At 36.8% G+C, this 20167-nt stretch overlaps 3 protein-coding genes across 7 annotated transcripts; 1 reads left to right on the forward strand and 2 right to left on the reverse strand.

Moving 5' to 3' along the window:
- Nucleotides 1-4271: 4271 nt before the first annotated feature.
- LOC112026194 (uncharacterized) lies at nt 4272-8243 on the forward strand. Of its 5 annotated transcripts, XM_065761863.1 has the most exons (3): nt 4459-4559; nt 6398-6476; nt 7001-7388. In XM_065761863.1, the coding sequence occupies exon 3, from the start codon at nt 7014-7016 to the stop codon at nt 7248-7250; it is 237 nt and encodes a 78-aa protein (XP_065617935.1). In that variant the 5' UTR covers nt 4459-4559; nt 6398-6476; nt 7001-7013; the 3' UTR covers nt 7251-7388. The 5 variants fall into 5 exon arrangements, with proteins under 5 accessions (XP_065617932.1, XP_065617931.1, XP_065617933.1 ...); XM_065761860.1 differs by lacking the exons at nt 6398-6476; nt 7001-7388 and adding an exon at nt 7850-8243 and having other exon boundaries at nt 4272-4559; XM_065761859.1 differs by lacking the exon at nt 6398-6476 and having other exon boundaries at nt 4275-4559.
- A 2767-nt stretch (nt 8244-11010) lies between these two features.
- On the reverse strand, nt 11011-12652 carry LOC136062612 (probable aspartyl protease At4g16563). The gene is made up of 2 exons (XM_065761853.1): nt 11715-12652; nt 11011-11627 (listed from the first exon to the last, which is right to left on the reverse strand). Exons 1-2 carry the CDS (start codon nt 12650-12652, stop codon nt 11162-11164), a joined length of 1404 nt encoding a protein of 467 aa, XP_065617925.1. The 3' UTR covers nt 11011-11161.
- Nucleotides 12653-14771: 2119 nt separating this feature from the next.
- Nucleotides 14772-16413, reverse strand: LOC112026180 (probable aspartyl protease At4g16563). Its single transcript, XM_024058865.2, has 2 exons — nt 15476-16413; nt 14772-15388 (listed from the first exon to the last, which is right to left on the reverse strand). Exons 1-2 carry the CDS (start codon nt 16411-16413, stop codon nt 14923-14925), a joined length of 1404 nt encoding a protein of 467 aa, XP_023914633.2. The 3' UTR covers nt 14772-14922.
- Between the last annotated feature and the right edge of the window lie 3754 nt (nt 16414-20167).

Below are 20167 nucleotides of genomic sequence, written 5' to 3' on the forward strand. Positions count from 1 at the left end.
CCAAACAATAAATTTATAGAGAGTGGGTTAAAGGTTTAGGCGCTGGCCGTCGATCACCAAGCATGAACTTTCTTTATAAAAAATACTAAGAGTTTTCTTTACAACTAGGGGAATGCTCCTCGGCCACAGGCCGAGGAGACCTTTTTGTTCTCTCTCTTTTTCTTCCCCCCTCTCTTTCTTTACTTGCTTTTCTTATATAGTTTTCATCTGCCTATCTCCTTATTCCATCTGTTGATCATCCATTTACCTCTCTTCTGGCCGTCTGTCCCATCAGAGGCCTTATCAGTACTCAAGTGGTTCACTCTGACCAACGTTGCTCTGCTAAGGGGTTATATCCCCATTAATGCAGCCAGAGGGGTTAGGTGAATGCATTAAGTGCGAATGTGACAGCTTGCTCTGAGCTTGTCCCCTCCCAAAGATTATCCTTAGAATGCCGAGGACGAACATGTCCTCGGCGTGGTCACAAAAGAGGCTTTGTCTAACTTAGCCTTGGCTGGTCAGTCCTCCTCGGCGTTGGCCTTGGGCCTAATACCCGATGGGCCGAGGCTATCGGATCCACGGGCCCCACAATAGCCCCTCAAAACCCTGCTGCACGTTCCCTCGGACGGGGAGAAGGGTTTTGATACCTGCGGGCTCTCTAAACGAGTCGCCCCACTTCGGTTTTGTGCTAACGCTGGCGGCTTTTTGACTACCCGATGCGCGTTTTTAGCGTTTCAAGACTTAATGGGTGCCCACTGAATTGAGGGGACTAGTATATGACATAGGATAAATTTGTTTATTTTCTTTTTTTATCTCATTTTGTTTCTTGCCTCAGTGGCATTGTAAGGGAGTTGTATACTTTCCGTTTGAACTGAATACTTAATACTTTGCTTCTAACTAATGAGGTTTTCTTTTATTTGCTTTACTATTGTACTCTGCTCAATATTCGTATTCTATTCTGGAGTTAGCCTCATGAAACCATTTGTTATCCTTCAAATATAAATCTAAAGATCGTATTATAGCTTGACTCTAAGTAGCGCTTTGGTTAAAAAAAGATCTTGATTTTATTATTTCATGAATAGAAAAAGTACAAGTTACAATCAGAGGCCCAGGTGGAGCCGCCCTAAGAAAAAACTAGCTGGTGGGAAGTGTCAAGCCGTCCCTTTATTGGTATAAAGAGAATGGAGAGCTTGACAAGAGGCGGAGAAGGGGAAGGGCAATCATGTTTCCAGGCACCAACAACTCCCTTCTCGGCCAAGCGGAGCTGGAATAAAGAGAGGAGCAGATGCAGGGGCTCCGGGATACCTTCCCCCATGATGTTTCCTCGATTCTCTCCGATCCTCTCGAGTGTTGGCCGTTGGAGACGGCAACACTCGAGCACCGCCCATGAGGTGAATTCGCACATCTTCCTCGGGGGTGTGCTCCGAGGAAAGACGTTAGGTCTCTAACAACACCCCTCTGGGACACCTCGAAGGGCGCCATCGGGGTTACGCCTAGACTCTGCCGCACCGAAAGCCCAGGGGGCTGCGGCCATACCGGTTTTTGTCAATCCCGGTAACAATTCCGGCGGGGTTGTTAAAAGGGCTTGGGAAGTTGGAAGAATGTGTTTTGTTCTATTTGTGTTGAGAGGTCCATGGGTTATGGAGAAACCATCTCCCCACTTTATATAGGGTTGGGGGTTGGTAAGAATTAATTCATGCAGAGTTCGAAAAGAGAATTATCAGTTGGGATAATAATGAAGCCATCAATTCCAAGGAGGCCATAGACCGTTAGACTCGTGTTAATTCACGGGGACATTAATGAAGGCGCGTTTCATGCACCGAGGCGTCCAGCGCGGAACACGAACAGACAAAGGGCGCTTCATAAATGAAAAAGATGGGGCCTCGAGTTGGAGGCGAGATCAATGCCACGTGTAAAGATCATAATCTGACCCAAAGAGGAATCATCTCCAGTAAAGCAGTCTAAGGACAAACCTCCACTTACAGAAAAATAGAAGTGGTAGACAGAGCCAGGTATTGCATGGTCCTCGGACCCAACCTATGGTAAAACTACACACACCATTATATCTGAGTACTAGACAGAACCAAGGTATTGCATGGTCCTCGGACCCAAACCTATGGGGAAACTAGATACTTACAGAAAAATAGAAGTGGTAGACAGAGCCAAGGTATTGCATGGTCTCGGACCCAAACCTATGGTAAAACTACACACACCATTATATCTGAGTACTAGACATAACCAAGGTATTGCATGGTCTTCGGACCCAAACCTATGGGGAAACTAGATACTTACAGAAAAATAGAAGTGGTAGACAGAGCCAAGGTATTGCATGGTCCTCGGACCCAAACCTATGGGGAAACTAGATACTTACAGAAAAATAGAAGTGGTAGACAGAGCCAAGGTATTGCATGGTCCTCGGACCCAAACCTATGGTAAAACTACACACACCATTATATCTGAGTACTAGACATAACCAAGGTATTGCATGGTCCTCGACCCAAACCTATGGGGAAACTAGATACTTACAGAAAAATAGAAGTGGTAGACAGAGCCAAGGTATTGCATGGTCCTCAGACCCAAACCTGTGGAAAAACTACACACACCATTATATCTGAGTACTAGACAGAACCAAGGTATTGCATGGTCCTCGGACCTAAACCTATGGGGAAACTAGATACAGAGAAAATAGAAGTGGTAGACAGAGCCAAGATATTGCATGGTCCTCAGACCCAAACCTATGGTAAAACTACACACACCATTATATCTGAGTACTAGACACAGCCAAGGTATTGCATGGTCCTTGGACCCAAACCTATGGTAAAACTACACACATCATTATATCTGGATACTAGACAGACCAAGGTATTGCATGGTCCCCGGACCCAAACCTATGGGGAAACTAGATACTTACAGAAAAATAGAAGTGGTAAACAGAACCAAGGTATTGCATGGTCCTCGGACCCAAACCTATGGTAAAACTACACACACCATTATATCTGGATACTAGACAGAACCGAGGTATTGCATGGTCCTCGGACCCAACCTATGGGGAAACTAGATACTTACAGAAAAATAGAAGTGGTAGACAGAACCAAGGTATTGCATGGTCCTCGACCCAAACCTATGGTAAAACTACACACACCATTATATCTGGATACTAGACAGAACCGAGGTATTGCATGGTCCTCAGACCCAAACTTATGGGAAAACTAGATACTTACAGAAAAATAGAAGTGGTAGACAGAGCCAAGGTATTGCATGGTCCTCGGACCCAAACCTATGGTAAAACTACACGCACCATTATATCTGAACTAGACATAACAAGCAAGGTATTGCATGGTCCTCGGACCCAAACCTATGGAAAACTAGATACTTATAGAAAAATAGAAGTACTGGGCATAACCAGGGTATTGCATGGTCCTCGGACTCGAACCCATGGGAGAAATNAAATAATAAAATCAAGATCTTTTTTTTTTTTTCTACTGTCAAATCTTCTATATATATATATATATATATTTTTTTTTTCAACCTACTGTAAAACGAATACTTAGAACACTCGCCTGGTGCGCCGGCCGGCACCCTAAATCTCCCCACAGACGGCGCCAATTGTAGGGACTCAATTTGGATTGACCCTGAGTATGAATGAGTTTTCAGCCCAACAAGCCCAAACAATAAATTTATAGAGAGTGGGTTAAAGGTTTAGGCGCTGGCTGTCGATCACCAAGCATGAACTTTCTTTATAAAAAATACTAAGAGTTTTCTTTACAACTGGGGGAATGCTCCTCGGCCTGTGGCCGAGGAGACCTTTTTGTTCTCTCTCTTTTTCTTCCCCCCTCTCTTTCTTTACTTGCTTTTCTTATATAGTTTTCATCTGCCTATCTCCTTATTCCATCTGTTGATCATCCATTTGCCTCTCTTCTGGCCGTCTGTCCTATCAGAGGCCTTATCAGTACTCAAGTGGTTCACTCTGACCAACGTTGCTCTGCTAAGGGGTTATATCCCCATTAATGCAGCCAGAGGGGTTAGGTGAATACATTAAGTGCGAATGTGACAGCTTGCTCTAAGCTTGTCCCCTCCCAAAGATTATCCTTAGAATGCCGAGGACGAACAGGTCCTCGGCGTGATCACAAAAGAGGTTTTGTCTAACTTAGCCTTGGCTGGTCAGTCCTCCTCGGCGTTGGCCTTGGGCCTAATACCCGATGGGCTGAGGCTATCGGGCCCACAGGCCCCACATACTTAATTACACAACTTTACGGATAAGTCACCCATATGACGAGTTATGATTAGTAGAGAGGTGATAATAAGTTCATATGGAAACACCCTCTACCAGCCACAATTCACCTCATAGACGAGTTATTGACAAAATTGTGTAATTGGACCTGGCACTAAAATTTTTTCAAACTTACATACACGGATATGAGTGATTTTTGGAGCTACAAAACAAATTACCTTATCCAACTGTGTCCCTATGGTACTCTCTTTCTCTCAAATCTATTCGATTACCTGATTTTTCTGTGTACTCTAGACTGTCGCAACCTCTCTCTCTCTACGATTGACTTTGATTTTCAGCATATTTCCAGGTATTGGCTCTACTTTCATATTAAATTTTAATTTTTAATTTTTTTTATTATTATTACACATGAACCCGGTGGGTTTTAACCCCACGGCCTCGCCCTCCACCTTAACTTTTCTAAATTTGGTGTGGGCTTTCGATCTAGATGAGTTCTCTGATTGAAATTGTATATGGGTTTTTGTCTTTATTTTTGTTTGAATTGAATCCGTGGTTTTGTTGTGTTGAGATAGTGATGTTGGCTTGTATTAACTTTACATATATAAGTTATTGGTTTTATTGTGTGGATTGGTTATTCATCTGCATTTCAATTTACTTGCTTGATTTCTTATAGTTGGTGTAAACCATAATTTTTATTTGTGGTAATGATTTGATTTATGGGTTATGATTGGAATTGTACTTGACTTTCACTCAATCCACTTCAATAGACTCTTTTTGTTAATTTTGATGGCTATGCTGTTTTTGTTGCATATATGTGCGTTTGGAATCCACTACAGAATTTGTTTTGGTCGTTGGATTTAGTGTAAGGTTCATGCTTTTTGTTCTGAATTGTTAATTTGCTAATAATGCCATTTCATGTCAAACCTTTGAACTTGAACTGATGAAAGTGTTACAATATTGCAAAACTCTAACTCGCTTCTGATGAAGCAAGTTAAAAAGGTAAAAGGGAACTATATTGTTTCTGATGAAAGTGTTAGCAATATTGCAAAACTCTATCTTGGGGGGTTGAGGAGCATGAGCTTAAATATGTGCCACACCTAACCGAACTATATTGTTTCTTAGTGCTATGCAAACCTTAGATTTTCTGTGCTCACCCTAGATTTTTTTTTCCCCATATCTTGTTTTCAAATTGTAATTTTAGTCCTGTTTGAGAAGACTGGAACCATCCAACCCCTCCAAACTTTGCCCATTTGCTACCCCTAGGGGTGCTTTGTTGGCTGCTGCTTCTTCTGCAGTTCTAGTGTTTTTTGATAATCTTCTGCAGTTCTAGTAGTGTAAGGTTCAACTCCTACCCATGCTTGCTCATTTCACTTTCTTCTTCCTCTTCCTCTGAGATGACGAACCAAAAAGCAGTGAAATCATTATCACAAACCAAAAACTTTATTTAGTTAATGTAATAAATTAAACACCTTAAACAATTTTAATCCTTAATAACAGTAATAAACATTTAGGGCTTAAAACTGTTTGTTATCTTTGTTGTCCTATGGATATTTTAATAAATAAAGAAAAAAAAAAAAGGTGAAGAATTAAACTTCGGCATAAGTTAAAATGTTGCTGTACACTGTTTATATTGTTGAGGCTATCGAATGGTCAATGTCATATTTTTAGTTCTTTTATTTGTATCTATCCACTCTAAACTATAGAAGTAGTGCACCCTAAACTTCAAAATTTTGCAATCAATACTCAAATTTGAGAATACTTTGTGATATCCACCCACCATCCGAATTAGGGTCCAAATTAATGATGAACTTTACAAATTCTCTCATAGTTTATGGTGTACATTATAATTACTCATACTTTAAGGTGGATAGGAACCCATGAAATTGTTAATTTTTACACTAAGTTAGACGTTGGGTGGACATTGCAAAGTAATATTTAATTAGGGTGCTGATAGAAAAATTTTAAAGTTTAAGGTGCACATTGCAAATATCCTTTATAGTTTAGGGTGGATGATTGGAATTAACTAAGTTATTTTGTCTCATTTTGCCAATTCCTGGCCATTAACAGGAGTTGTTCTGTAATTCTTTCGATGCCTTATATCTCATTTGCTTTCTTTACATCCAACAAATGATCAAAGTAAATCGCTTGGAATTGAAACTTTGACGCAACCCTCTATGACTTTTGTAGGCGTGGGAAGCGATTTTCATTATGTAGCCAATGTAGGTGGAGGGTGAAGTCATGGGTTCAAAACCCATTGGGTGCTACTGTAACTTACCCATGATATTACTATGTAGATTTTTTGCTTTCATAGATTTCCAGTGCATAAGTTTTGAAATCTTGGGTGACAATGACTGAATGTACTTCATTGCAATTAAAAGTGACCAATAGAAAGTCAAAAGGATTTCAGTAGTTTGGAATGCCATATATCATTTCTTGTCTCTGCTGTTGCCTCAAACCCTCTGGATCCTCTTTTGTCAATTCTATACTCTCTCTCTCTCTCTCTCTCTCTCTCTACTGCATTTTTCTCAACCAAAATTTTTAGACGTAACTCCAAGAATCTTGTCAAGGTACTGGTTTTAATGAGGTAATCAGATGTATCCGTGCAAGTTGCTACATTCATGCATTGGTCTGTGAGGATGTTGTAGATTGTTGTAATGTATATGCAATGCTGGTGGCTCCCTCATAAACAGTTGTTAACAAGAATTGTTAGCTAGGTTCAATTCTTGTTTTGTTGTGTTGATTTATATAATATGCCTCTTGTTGAATTGATTTAATTTATTTATCTTTCAGTCTAGGCCTCAGTATGGGAAATAAACCTGTCAAACAACAAGAAAGTGACGAGATACTGTTGAAAGTTGTGCCTCCTTTGGATCGTGCGTATGTTAGATGGCTTGCTCGGGACATCGAGAGAATTCATGGCTATACTCCAAAAAATCCTTCTGCTGTGAAGCCAGCAGAACATTATATAGAATACATGCGCTTGAATGGATGGTTGGATGTAAACTTGGATGATCCTGATCTGGCCCATTTATTCAAGTAGGTGATTATGTACTAAGGCTGTGTTTGTTTCGTGTAAAATGTTTTCCGGAAAATACATATTTTCCGGAAATGTTATTTTCCGGAAAAGGAAAATATTTTTAAGTGTTTGGTTGAATTATGAAAATTGTTGTGGAAAATATTTTATTTGAAATCTTGGGTGACAATGACTGAATGTACTTCATTGCAATTAAAAGTGACCAATAGAAAGTCAAAAGGATTTCAGTAGTTTGGAATGCCATATATCATTTCTTGTCTCTGCTGTTGCCTCAAACCCTCTGGATCCTCTTTTGTCAATTCTATACTCTCTCTCTCTCTCTCTCTCTACTGCATTTTTCTCAACCAAAATTTTTAGACGTAACTCCAAGAATCTTGTCAAGGTACTGGTTTTAATGAGGTAATCAGATGTATCCGTGCAAGTTGCTACATTCATGCATTGGTCTGTGAGGATGTTGTAGATTGTTGTAATGTATATGCAATGCTGGTGGCTCCCTCATAAACAGTTGTTAACAAGAATTGTTAGCTAGGTTCAATTCTTGTTTTGTTGTGTTGATTTATATAATATGCCTCTTGTTGAATTGATTTAATTTATTTATCTTTCAGTCTAGGCCTCAGTATGGGAAATAAACCCGTCAAACAACAAGAAAGGGACGAGATACTGTTGAAAGTTGTGCCTCCTTTGGATCGTGCGTATGTTAGATGGCTTGCTCGGGACATCGAGAGAATTCATGGCTATACTCCAAAAAATCCTTCTGCTGTGAAGCCAGCAGAACATTATATAGAATACATGCGCTTGAATGGATGGTTGGATGTAAACTTGGATGATCCTGATCTGGCCCATTTATTCAAGTAGGTGATTATGTACTAAGGCTGTGTTTGTTTCGTGTAAAATGTTTTCCGGAAAATACATATTTTCCGGAAATGTTATTTTCCGGAAAAGGAAAATATTTTTAAGTGTTTGGTTGAATTATGAAAATTGTTGTGGAAAATATTTTCATGTGTTTGGATGTATTCTAAAAATGCTATTTTCCGGAAAATTTTTCACATTTTCTCAGCATCCAAACAAATTTTATTACAAAAAATTTCAACATCACAACCAATTCAACAACAAATTCCGGTAATAAAAACACAACAACAACAACAACAATAAATTCCGGCAACAAATTCCGGCAACAACAACAACAACAACAACACCAAATTCCGGCAACAACAACACAACAACCACAACACAACAACCACAACAACAACAATCAGATCATCAAAAAAAAAAACAAAAACAACAATCAAACTTAAAAAAAAAAAAAACGGAGAGATCGAGGAAGACGACGATCGACGGCGCGGCGCGGCGCGGTGCGACTCGCCGGTGCGAAGAGCGTCGAAGGTTGACGAGATCGAGGGCGATGGATCGAAGTCGAGGTCGAAGGCGATGGTTCGAAGTCGAAGCTCGAACGCGATGGTTCGTCGGTCGAAGGTCGAAGGCGATGGGTCGTCGGTCTCGGTCTGGGTCGACGGTCTCGGTCTCGGTCTGGGTCGAAGATCGGTGGGTCGTGGGTCTTCGTGGGTCGACGGCGAGTGGCGGTGGGTCGTGGGTCGACGTGGGTCGCTCCGTTTCTTCCTTCCTCTCTCTCTGTTTCTTCCTTCCTCTCTCTCTCTCTCTCTCTCTCTCTCTCTCTCAATTTTTTCCGGAAACACTTTAAAGTGAAAATAGGTGCTGAAATTGATTTCCGTTGGGTAACGGAAAATTTGGAAGTGATTTTCCGGAAAATAGAATTTTCCGGAACACCCAAACACGCGAAAATGTCGAAAATCATTTCCGGAAATGATTTACTCCCAATTCAAACGCAGCCTTGAGAATCTAAAAACATAGCCAATGCTAGCTATAGTTAGATAGTAAGTACTGGTTGTTTAGGATGTTGTTGAATGGGGTTGAGATAGACCTTAACTTATAAGAAGGTTTTCTGATGGTATGAGCTTTTAAACAGCATATCATATGGTTCATATCTCATTGTATCTAATTTCACTCTTACAGCAAAATATCTAATAAATGTCTCCCTTTTTTCTTTTCTTTTTAAGTGAGTGGTTGGAACACACCAGTGTGTAAGAGAGCATTTCCGTCTGATTATGTAAAACCAATAATAATGCAAAAAACCAGCTTCATCTGGCTCTCTACTTTGCTTTAAATTATACACAAGTGAGTTGTAATTTTTTTAAAAAAAAATTATTGAGAAAAGTGTGTTATAATTTATAAAGTTTTTTTTTTTTTTTGAAGATAATATAAACAGAATACATAAAAAATGGAAAAGAAAGAAATGGAAAGACAAGACTTATAACGCTAGCACTTATAAAAGAGCCTTTATAATTTATTAAGTTAGTTATGCAAAATAGGTAAATAATTTTGAGAGAATTATTATTATTATTATTATTATTATATCAGAATGAGAATGCTCTTTTTTTTTTCTTTTTTTTCTTTTATTTTATGAGAATGCTCTAAGACCTTATAATAAATAATAATATCTCTCACATCGCTTTATAATTAATGATGGCCTAACTTGGACCACAACGTCCGGAGTCAAACTTTTTCCAACATCAATTAATGCCACATTGACCCATTCTTTAAATAAGAAACAACCGTTGTTTTAATGTACTAGTAGCGGACTTTTCTTCCTATTTTTTTAGATAAATTGAATCACGTTGGGGACAATTTGAGCACATCAATTGTCACTTCATCTAAGCCATTAAGTATTCTTCATTATCAGCCTTTACTCGCCGCCACCACCCTTTCACCCTTCTTTATAATTATACATACATATATTATAAATTATACTTTATTTAAAAAATGTAGGTTGGATGAAATAAAATTTTCAACTAAATTATACGGGTTTAAAGTACATTTTTTAACCTTGAAATTTGATGTTATTTTCAATTTGGTCATTTAATTTTCAAAATTTTTGTTTTGATTAGATATATATATATATATTTAATAGTCTTGTGATGCTTGACATTATTTGAGTGATGTGTCTTAATTAATGAATGCCACTTATCTAGCACTTAACAATCATATTACAAATAAAATATAAAAGAGTATCAAACATGAAATGTCAAAATAAAAATTTTAAAACCTAAAAGGCCAAAATGAAAACACCCTCACCATTAAGGACGCAAAATGCACTTTACTCCAATTCTAAATATGAACAACATAATTCTTTCACATTTCAGGGTTTTGTTTTTATTCCTTTCGTCTCAATTTGTTTGTTTTTTACTTTATTTTGAGATATTTTAAAATATAGTCCTGTTTTTAAAATTAAAAATCATTAATTTATTAATATTTTTATTATGCCCTTACTTTATTTTTAAAACTATTTTTGATAAATTTATTTAAGGGTAATTTTGAAAACTTATATATTTTTATATAGCAGACAAGATAATAAATAATATTTTCTTAAAAAGTTAAATTTTTGAAACATGACAAAAAAATTGAGACAGATAGAATATTTTATTTTTTCTTTACTTTATTTTGAGAAACTATTTTTTCTTTACTTAATTATTGCTTTTGTCATCATTTTTCCCTAAATAAATTCAGGCTCAAATGTTGTTTTCTTCTCTTACTAAATGTTAAAAATTTAACATTTAACACATGCACCTATGCTAGTGCTCAGTATCGGGGTGAAGAAGACTGAGTTCTTGGTAATTCTAAAAATCTACTGGATCTAGATGTATTCGTATTACCAAATTATATATATGTATATATATGTGTGTGTAGTAATGCAAAAAAAAAACTCTAATTAGTAATTACTAATTATATCCGGCCATCTTATTTTCATTTTATAATCAAAGCTTAAAAATAAATTAATCTGAAACTTAATAGTACTTAATACTACTACTTCATGCATGGATTAGCCACTGAGGAGTGAATGATCAGTTGCATGACTGTTGGCGAAACCCAAACCTGTCATTCCTCAAATCAAACTCCACGTGAAAATTCTGCATCTGAAAGTTCCCCAATATTATGGATGGCCCACCCACCAACGCTCTCTCGCCGGCAACCCCATCCGTCACCACCGTCAAGCACACCACTCCGCCAATTCCCTTCTCATCTTCCCACGCCATTGCAAATATATTCTCCAACGGCAATGCCATCTCCGCCCCTCCCTTGAAGTGAAACCTCAGTTCTGGAAACGACACCGTTTTCAATTCCTTTGACACGTTGAAACATGGCCTTAGCCCCGTCATTGCTTCCACTCCCACCGCCCTCACTTGCTTCTTCAGCTGCCTTCCAAACTCCGCCGCTACCAGCTTGAACACTTCACGTGACATGAACGTGAAGGTGGTCCCGGAGTCCACGATGGTCCCACCGCTTCCATCAAGTTGCGGTGATAAATACCTATATGAAAAAAATAATGGACTTACTGTATAGTCTGAGTCAATGGTTTAAATTTCTAGAACAATTTAGTATTTATTAATTACCAACCTGTACGGAACCTTGACACGCTGCCCTCCGACGCTGATATGACGGAGAGCCACGTAGTAGTAAACCGAGAAGGCAGGTTTGTCGGCGAGTTTAGGATTCTTGACAAAGTTAGTGTAGCTTAAGTTCAATCCCTGACTCTTTTTGGAGCTGTTGTCGAGAACTAGCGAGCTGTTTGTTGTAGTTTCGTCCAAATGGTGGGAGAGAAAGCAGAAAGAGAATTTACTGAGGCCCAATTGGCTTGGCAACGATAATAAACCACGTCCAAATCCAACAATGCCGGCGGGTTGGAAAGAAGAGAAAACAGAGCAACCGACAAGGAAGTCATGTACGGTATTGTTAGGAAGGTTGAGGGTTTCGGAGAGAGCAATGCCGCCTGTGGAGCCTGAACCGTAGAGGATGAGATATGGAGGGCAGATCTGAGTGCAGTTATTGGAGCTTTGTTTGCAATCGTTGCATTGAGTATTAGAGCGGTGAATCCAAGAGCATTTGGGGTTTAGACAGCCTAGGATCTTGGAGGAGGAGGAGAGCTTGGGAATGAATGGTAGTATTGGAGATTGGTGTGGGTTTGTGGTGGAGCTAGAGAAGGAGCAGTTGTCGCAGCGGTAGTGGTGGGTGCAAGGGAACCAAGTAAAATCGCTGCCAGTGTCAAGAAGGAAAGGGAGGGTTTGAGAAGGAGTGCCGAAGCTGAGAGAGATGGAATAGGCTCCATAGCTGTGGGAGAAGATTGGGGTTGTTGTGGTTGTGGTGGTTTGTGGATTTTTGAGGTGGTGGGCTCTGGTTAAGGAAGAGGAGGCTAAGTAGTTGAGGTTTTGGTAGGGAAGGGGAAGTGGGTATTTGTGGAAATGTGAGATTGGTATGGTGGTGGAGGAGATTAAGGTTAAGAGAGAGAGTAGAGAGAGGAAGCAGAGCAGAGAACAAGAAGAAGAAGAAGCAGCCATGATTGTTGTGGGTATGTGCTTTTTGGCTTTTGAGAGAGAAATTCTAAAGCTGTTTGTTTGGGGATGATAATGGAATGGTACGTACTACGTAGAGTTATTAGTTACAACTATGGAGTGTAAGTGGTTAGGTTAGAGTGATAAATTTGTAGCTGTGAGGTTTTTAAGTGATTCAACTGTCCCTTTACGATTTGCAATGCATGTGTAATCTAGATCTGGATTTCATGTGCAATATAGATAGGGTCAATCAATGTTAACAAGGGGAGGGCCCGAGTGCTTGGACATTTTAAGGTTTCTGATAGTTATACAGGCTACAACTTTCACTTTTCCAAGTTCGAAGTAAGTTGACAACAAGCACAAGCAGTTGTAACTTGTAACTTCTAAGGTTTCGTTCATTTTTATTTATGTTCCTCGTAAGTAAAGGGTGATTTTGAGCAATTTAGAGTGAATTTCAAGCTAAACTTTTTTTTTAATTTCTCAGGGAATTTTGAGCTTCAATGCTTTAACCGCTTAACATCACTTTTTCAATTGATCTTAATTAATTTTTACAACAATTTCACATCAAATTCTAGGTAGTAAGTTGTTATCGGTTATGATATGCGTCCAATATTAACATAATTTTTTTAACTACCAGTAATATCTTGTTACCTATAATTTGTTGTGAAATTATCATGAAAATGTATTAAACGTAGTAGCATTACTCAATTTATCAAATTATATTGTAAAATTTGTAGTAGTTTTAACATTTTCTTTTTTTAAATCATTATCATTCATCATTAAATGAGTATATTAGATTCTCATAAATTATCAATAAATTAAATAGATAGTAAAATGATGCTAATTAATATTTGGAAAAAAATTATTAGATACTCCTATAATACAATGACACATTAAATTTCAAACAACAAAATTTTCAATAAATTGTAAAAAATTAAGAGTTTTATAATGAAATTATGTTACAAACTTTAAAAGATCTTATTTAAAAATAAAAAAGAAGAAACTAGAGACATTTTTTTCACAACAAATTTCATAATTGCTAAAATGAGTTAACTATTAGTGGTCAAGAATTGTAAAATTTATTATAATGAAAAAAATAAGTTGCATCAAAAAGAGAAAGAAAAAAAATAGCGCCTATAATTTTCTTCTTCATTTATTATTGGTGCGACTTAGTGGCACAGACCATAAAATGTTTGAGAGAGAGAGAGAGAGAGAGAGAGAGAGAGAGAGAGAGCCTTTTTTTTTTCTTTTTCTTTTTTGATTAGGCACATGGATAGCCTTTTTTTTTATTAATTTTCAAAATTTTTGTTTTGATTAGATATATATATATATATATATTTAATAGTCTTGTGATGCTTGACATTATTTGAGTGATGTGTCTTAATTAATGAATGCCACTTATCTAGCACTTAACAATCATATTACAAATAAAATATAAAAGAGTATCAAACATGAAATGTCAAAATAAAAATTTTAAAACCTAAAAGGCCAAAATGAAAACACCCTCACCATTAAGGACGCAAAATGCACTTTACTCCAATTCTAAATATGAACAACATAATTCTTTCACATTTCAGGGTTTTGTTTTTATTCCTTTCGTCTCAATTTGTTTGTTTTTTACTTTATTTTGAGATATTTTAAAATATAGTCCTGTTTTTAAAATTAAAAATCATTAATTTATTAATATTTTTATTATGCCCTTACTTTATTTTTAAAACTATTTTTGATAAATTTATTTAAGGGTAATTTTGAAAACTTATATATTTTTATATAGCAGACAAGATAATAAATAATATTTTCTTAAAAAGTTAAATTTTTGAAACATGACAAAAAAATTGAGACAGATAGAATATTTTATTTTTTCTTTACTTTATTTTGAGAAACTATTTTTTCTTTACTTAATTATTGCTTTTGTCATCATTTTTCCCTAAATAAATTCAGGCTCAAATGTTGTTTTCTTCTCTTACTAAATGTTAAAAATTTAACATTTAACACATGCACCTATGCTAGTGCTCAGTATCGGGGTGAAGAAGACTGAGTTCTTGGTAATTCTAAAAATCTACTGGATCTAGATGTATTCGTATTACCAAATTATATATATGTATATATATGTGTGTGTAGTAATGCAAAAAAAAAACTCTAATTAGTAATTACTAATTATATCCGGCCATCTTATTTTCATTTTATAATCAAAGCTTAAAAATAAATTAATCTGAAACTTAATAGTACTTAATACTACTACTTCATGCATGGATTAGCCACTGAGGAGTGAATGATCAGTTGCATGACTGTTGGCGAAACCCAAACCTGTCATTCCTCAAATCAAACTCCACGTGAAAATTCTGCATCTGAAAGTTCCCCAATATTATGGATGGCCCACCCACCAACGCTCTCTCGCCGGCAACCCCATCCGTCACCACCGTCAAGCACACCACTCCGCCAATTCCCTTCTCATCTTCCCACGCCATTGCAAATATATTCTCCAACGGCAATGCCATCTCCGCCCCTCCCTTGAAGTGAAACCTCAGTTCTGGAAACGACACCGTTTTCAATTCCTTTGACACGTTGAAACATGGCCTTAGCCCCGTCATTGCTTCCACTCCCACCGCCCTCACTTGCTTCTTCAGCTGCCTTCCAAACTCCGCCGCTACCAGCTTGAACACTTCACGTGACATGAACGTGAAGGTGGTCCCGGAGTCCACGATGGTCCCACCGCTTCCATCAAGTTGCGGTGATAAATACCTATATGAAAAAAATAATGGACTTACTGTATAGTCTGAGTCAATGGTTTAAATTTCTAGAACAATTTAGTATTTATTAATTACCAACCTGTACGGAACCTTGACACGCTGCCCTCCGACGCTGATATGACGGAGAGCCACGTAGTAGTAAACCGAGAAGGCAGGTTTGTCGGCGAGTTTAGGATTCTTGACAAAGTTAGTGTAGCTTAAGTTCAATCCCTGACTCTTTTTGGAGCTGTTGTCGAGAACTAGCGAGCTGTTTGTTGTGGTTTCGTCCAAATGGTGGGAGAGAAAGCAGAAAGAGAATTTAGTAAGGCCCAATTGGCTTGGCAACGATAATAAGCCACGTCCAAATCCAACAATGCCGGCGGGTTGGAAAGAAGAGAAAACAGAGCAACCGACAAGGAAGTCATGTACGGTATTGTTAGGAAGGTTGAGGGTTTCGGAGAGAGCAATGCCGCCTGTGGAGCCTGAACCGTAGAGGATGAGATATGGAGGGCAGATCTGAGTGCAGTTATTGAAGCTTTGTTTGCAATCGTTGCATTGAGTATTAGAGCGGTGAATCCAAGAGCATTTGGGGTTTAGACAGCCTAGGATCTTGGAGGAGGAGGAGAGCTTGGGAATGAATGGTAGTATTGGAGATTGGTGTGGGTTTGTGGTGGAGCTAGAGAAGGAGCAGTTGTCGCAGCGGTAGTGGTGGGTGCAAGGGAACCAAGTAAAATCGCTGCCAGTGTCGAGAAGGAAAGGGAGGGTTTGAGAAGGAGTGCCGAAGCTGAGAGAGATGGAATAGGCCCCATAGCTGTGGGAGAAGATTGGGGTTGTTGTGGTTGTGGTGGTTTGTGGATTTTTGAGGTGGTGGGCTCTGGTTAAGGAAGAGGAGGCTAAGTAGTTGAGGTTTTGGTAGGGAAGGGGAAGTGGGTATTTGTGGAAATGTGAGATTGGTATGGTGGTGGAGGAGATTAAGGTTAAGAGAGAGAGTAGAGAGAGGAAGCAGAGCAGAGAACAAGAAGAAGAAGAAGCAGCCATGATTGTTGTGGGTATGTGCTTTTTGGCTTTTGAGAGAGAAATTCTAAAGCTGTTTGTTTGGGGATGATAATGGAATGGTACGTACTACGTAGAGTTATTAGTTACAACTATGGAGTGTAAGTGGTTAGGTTAGAGTGATAAATTTGTAGCTGTGAGGTTTTTAAGTGATTCAACTGTCCCTTTACGATTTGCAATGCATGTGTAATCTAGATCTGGATTTCATGTGCAATATAGATAGGGTCAATCAATGTTAACAAGGGGAGGGCCCGAGTGCTTGGACATTTTAAGGTTTCTGATAGTTATACAGGCTACAACTTTCACTTTTCCAAGTTCGAAGTAAGTTGACAACAAGCACAAGCAGTTGTAACTTGTAACTTCTAAGGTTTCGTTCATTTTTATTTATGTTCCTCGTAAGTAAAGGGTGATTTTGAGCAATTTAGAGTGAATTTCAAGCTAAACTTTTTTTTTAATTTCTCAGGGAATTTTGAGCTTCAATGCTTTAACAGCTTAACATCACTTTTTCAATTGATCTTAATTAATTTTTACAACAATTTCACATCAAATTCTAGGTAGTAAGTTGTTATCGGTTATGATATGCGTCCAATATTAACATAATTTTTTTAACTACCAGTAATATCTTGTTACCTATAATTTGTTGTGAAATTATCATGAAAATGTATTAAACGTAGTAGCATTACTCAATTTATCAAGTTATATTGTAAAATTTGTAGTAGTTTTAACATTTTCTTTTTTTAAATCATTATCATTCATCATTAAATGAGTATATTAGATTCTCATAAATTATCAATAAATTAAATAGATAGTAAAATGATGCTAATTAATATTTGGAAAAAAATTATTAGATACTCCTATAATACAATGACACATTAAATTTCAAACAACAAAATTTTCAATAAATTGTAAAAAATTAAGAGTTTTATAATGAAATTATGTTACAAACTTTAAAAGATCTTATTTAAAAATAAAAAAGAAGAAACTAGAGACATTTTTTTCACAACAAATTTCATAATTGCTAAAATGAGTTAACTATTAGTGGTCAAGAATTGTAAAATTTATTATAATGAAAAAAATAAGTTGCATCAAAAAGAGAAAGAAAAAAAATAGCGCCTATAATTTTCTTCTTCATTTATTATTGGTGCGACTTAGTGGCACAGACCATAAAATGTTTGAGAGAGAGAGAGAGAGAGAGAGAGAGAGAGAGAGAGAGCCTTTTTTTTTTCTTTTTCTTTTTTGATTAGGCACATGGATAGCCTTTTTTTTTCTTTTTCTTTTTTGATAATGGGCACATGGATAGCCTGTACTCATGGATAATGGGCACATGGATAGCCTGTACTCATGAAATGTCACTTTTTAATGGAGGCTACATTTTTTTTTTTTTTAAATATTCTATCTTCTTCTTGATTAAAGTTAAAATTTTCAACACTGGGCTCGTTAAATAAAATAGGCTGATTACCCAAAAAAAGATGTCCAGAAACTATGATATATAGTCTCTTAAAAAAAAAACCCTAACCATTAAAAGGGCAGTCATATATTTTTTAAAATGTTAAAGTAAGAGCAATGTTATGCCACTGATCTAAGTAATCTTGCATGTTTAATAAAATCTAATAGACAAAGTATCACAAAAATTAGGAATAAATTGCAAATATTTTTTTTAATACAAGATAAAAATTTTACTCTAAACTAAATTAAGTGTATATGTTTGTAAAACTTATTCTTAAATAATATAACCCCGCCCCTTATCCTCCTACCACACAAGAACTTAAATTATTACTTAAGTTGAAATATCCACACTAGGATCGAGTAGTCAACACTTTATGTTGTGTTTTGAATAGAGAATTTTAGCTAAGTTTGGTGCATAATAAAATTTAAATTTGTATCAATTAAAATTATCTATTTGGTCAATAAGGAAGTTTAGACATGATATATGTTTGTAAAACTTATTCTTAAATACTATAACCCTGCCCCTTATCACCCTACCACACAAGAACTTAAACTATTACTCAAGTTGAAATATCCACACTAGGATCGAGTAGTACACACTTTATGTTGTGTTTTGAATAGAGAATTTTAGCTAAGTTTGGTGCATAATAGAATTTAAATTTGTATCAATTAAAATTATCTATTTGGTCAATAAGGAAGTTTAGACATGATCATGTCTAAACTTCCTTATTGACCAAATTTATTGTTCATGATATGTAAAATCCTACTACAAATTTTACATATTGAGCTATTTCCAAAACTCCCCGAATCTTCAAAAACAAAAATAAAAACAAAATCAGTAAAATCGATCTAGTCTCGTGCTCTACCCAATCTCCAATCACTACAAGAAATCTGGGTTTAGGCGACGTTTGTAAAACGTCACTAAAACCCAAAAACTTCACTATAGACACACGTTAGGTTCAAAAACGTCACTAATAACTTAAGCTTATCAAACCACCATAGCAGATACGTTTCAATCCAACTCAGCTTGCAAATCATCTCCATCCTCTCCCCACTTTCCAAACTCATAATCAAACACTCTACAGCGATTTCACATTTACATTGAGATGGCCCATGTTAGGTTCACCTTTGTCATCTTTACTCTTTAGTCGCCATCTATTGTCCTTCCCAAGGAAAATTGTCTTATTCTCTAGTGTCATCGAGTCCAACATCTCCATAATGAAATTGTACACACTTCTACGATAACAAGAAGTATCAAATCATCATCTACCATATTGAGCACAAGTGCATCATTAGCGGTTGTGTTATATATGATAGGATTTTAAATAATGGAAAGTAATTAATTCCACATTTTATAATTTTTTGTGGATTTAAAACAATTTATTCATCTAAACCCATTGTTAATGTCGCTCAAAATTCCAAATCACTCTAGGTTAGTTCAATTTTCATGATCAAATTAAAAACAAAATAACATGCATAAAAAGGGAGGAAAAAAGTTTAGTTATTGCATTTTCATAACGCGTTTTTTGTGCAATGATATGCTTGAAAATAAATCAAGCTGTTTATGAACGGCTTGAGTTTTGCTTAGGAAAAAAAAAACTTTTTTATCTTCGTTTATTTAGCAAGTCAAGGTCAAGTTCAAGTTTATTCTCGATTATTGAACGAGCCAAGTTCAAAAATAATAATGTGTTAATGAACAAATTCGTGGATACAATGGCTTAATTTAACTGTATATAATATTATATTTTTATACATATATTTGTCCAAATATATATTTATATAGATTTAAATTTACTTTGTATAAGTTTGTGTGGGGACAAGGGCCCAAAATTATGTATTGGACTTAGGCTTTATCTGAGGACGTTGACATGTCTGAGGAGGGATAAAAAGTTGAGAGATTCCAATTTAGAGTCTCCTAAATGTAAAAGGCGGTCCGAGGAGGAATTCCTCATCGGCTGTGACAAATACAACCCAAATATGCATTCCAAACAAGTAAGGTGACCTTTCAAGAAGCTCCTGTGAGGGTCGTGACAGAGACGAACATCGTGAACATACGTGAAGGAAGGAAACCCAAAAATATTTAAAGAAAAGCTATTACCACCGCATTAAATGCACTTCAACTACTTTTCTAGCCGCATTTAAGTGGAGAAGACCCTTGAATAGTGCTGCCTTGACTACCTCAACTCACAGAGAGTCAGAGGGAGTGTCTGATGGGACAAGTACTTGAGTAAGGGCGCAGATGATCAACAAGTGTATGGTAGAGATGATCCAATGGGAGATATATAATGCAAGA

Source organism: Quercus suber, unplaced genomic scaffold, assembly GCF_002906115.3.
Source record: "Quercus suber isolate HL8 unplaced genomic scaffold, Cork oak 2.0 scaffold_432, whole genome shotgun sequence".
NCBI classification, from domain to species: domain Eukaryota; kingdom Viridiplantae; phylum Streptophyta; class Magnoliopsida; order Fagales; family Fagaceae; genus Quercus; species Quercus suber.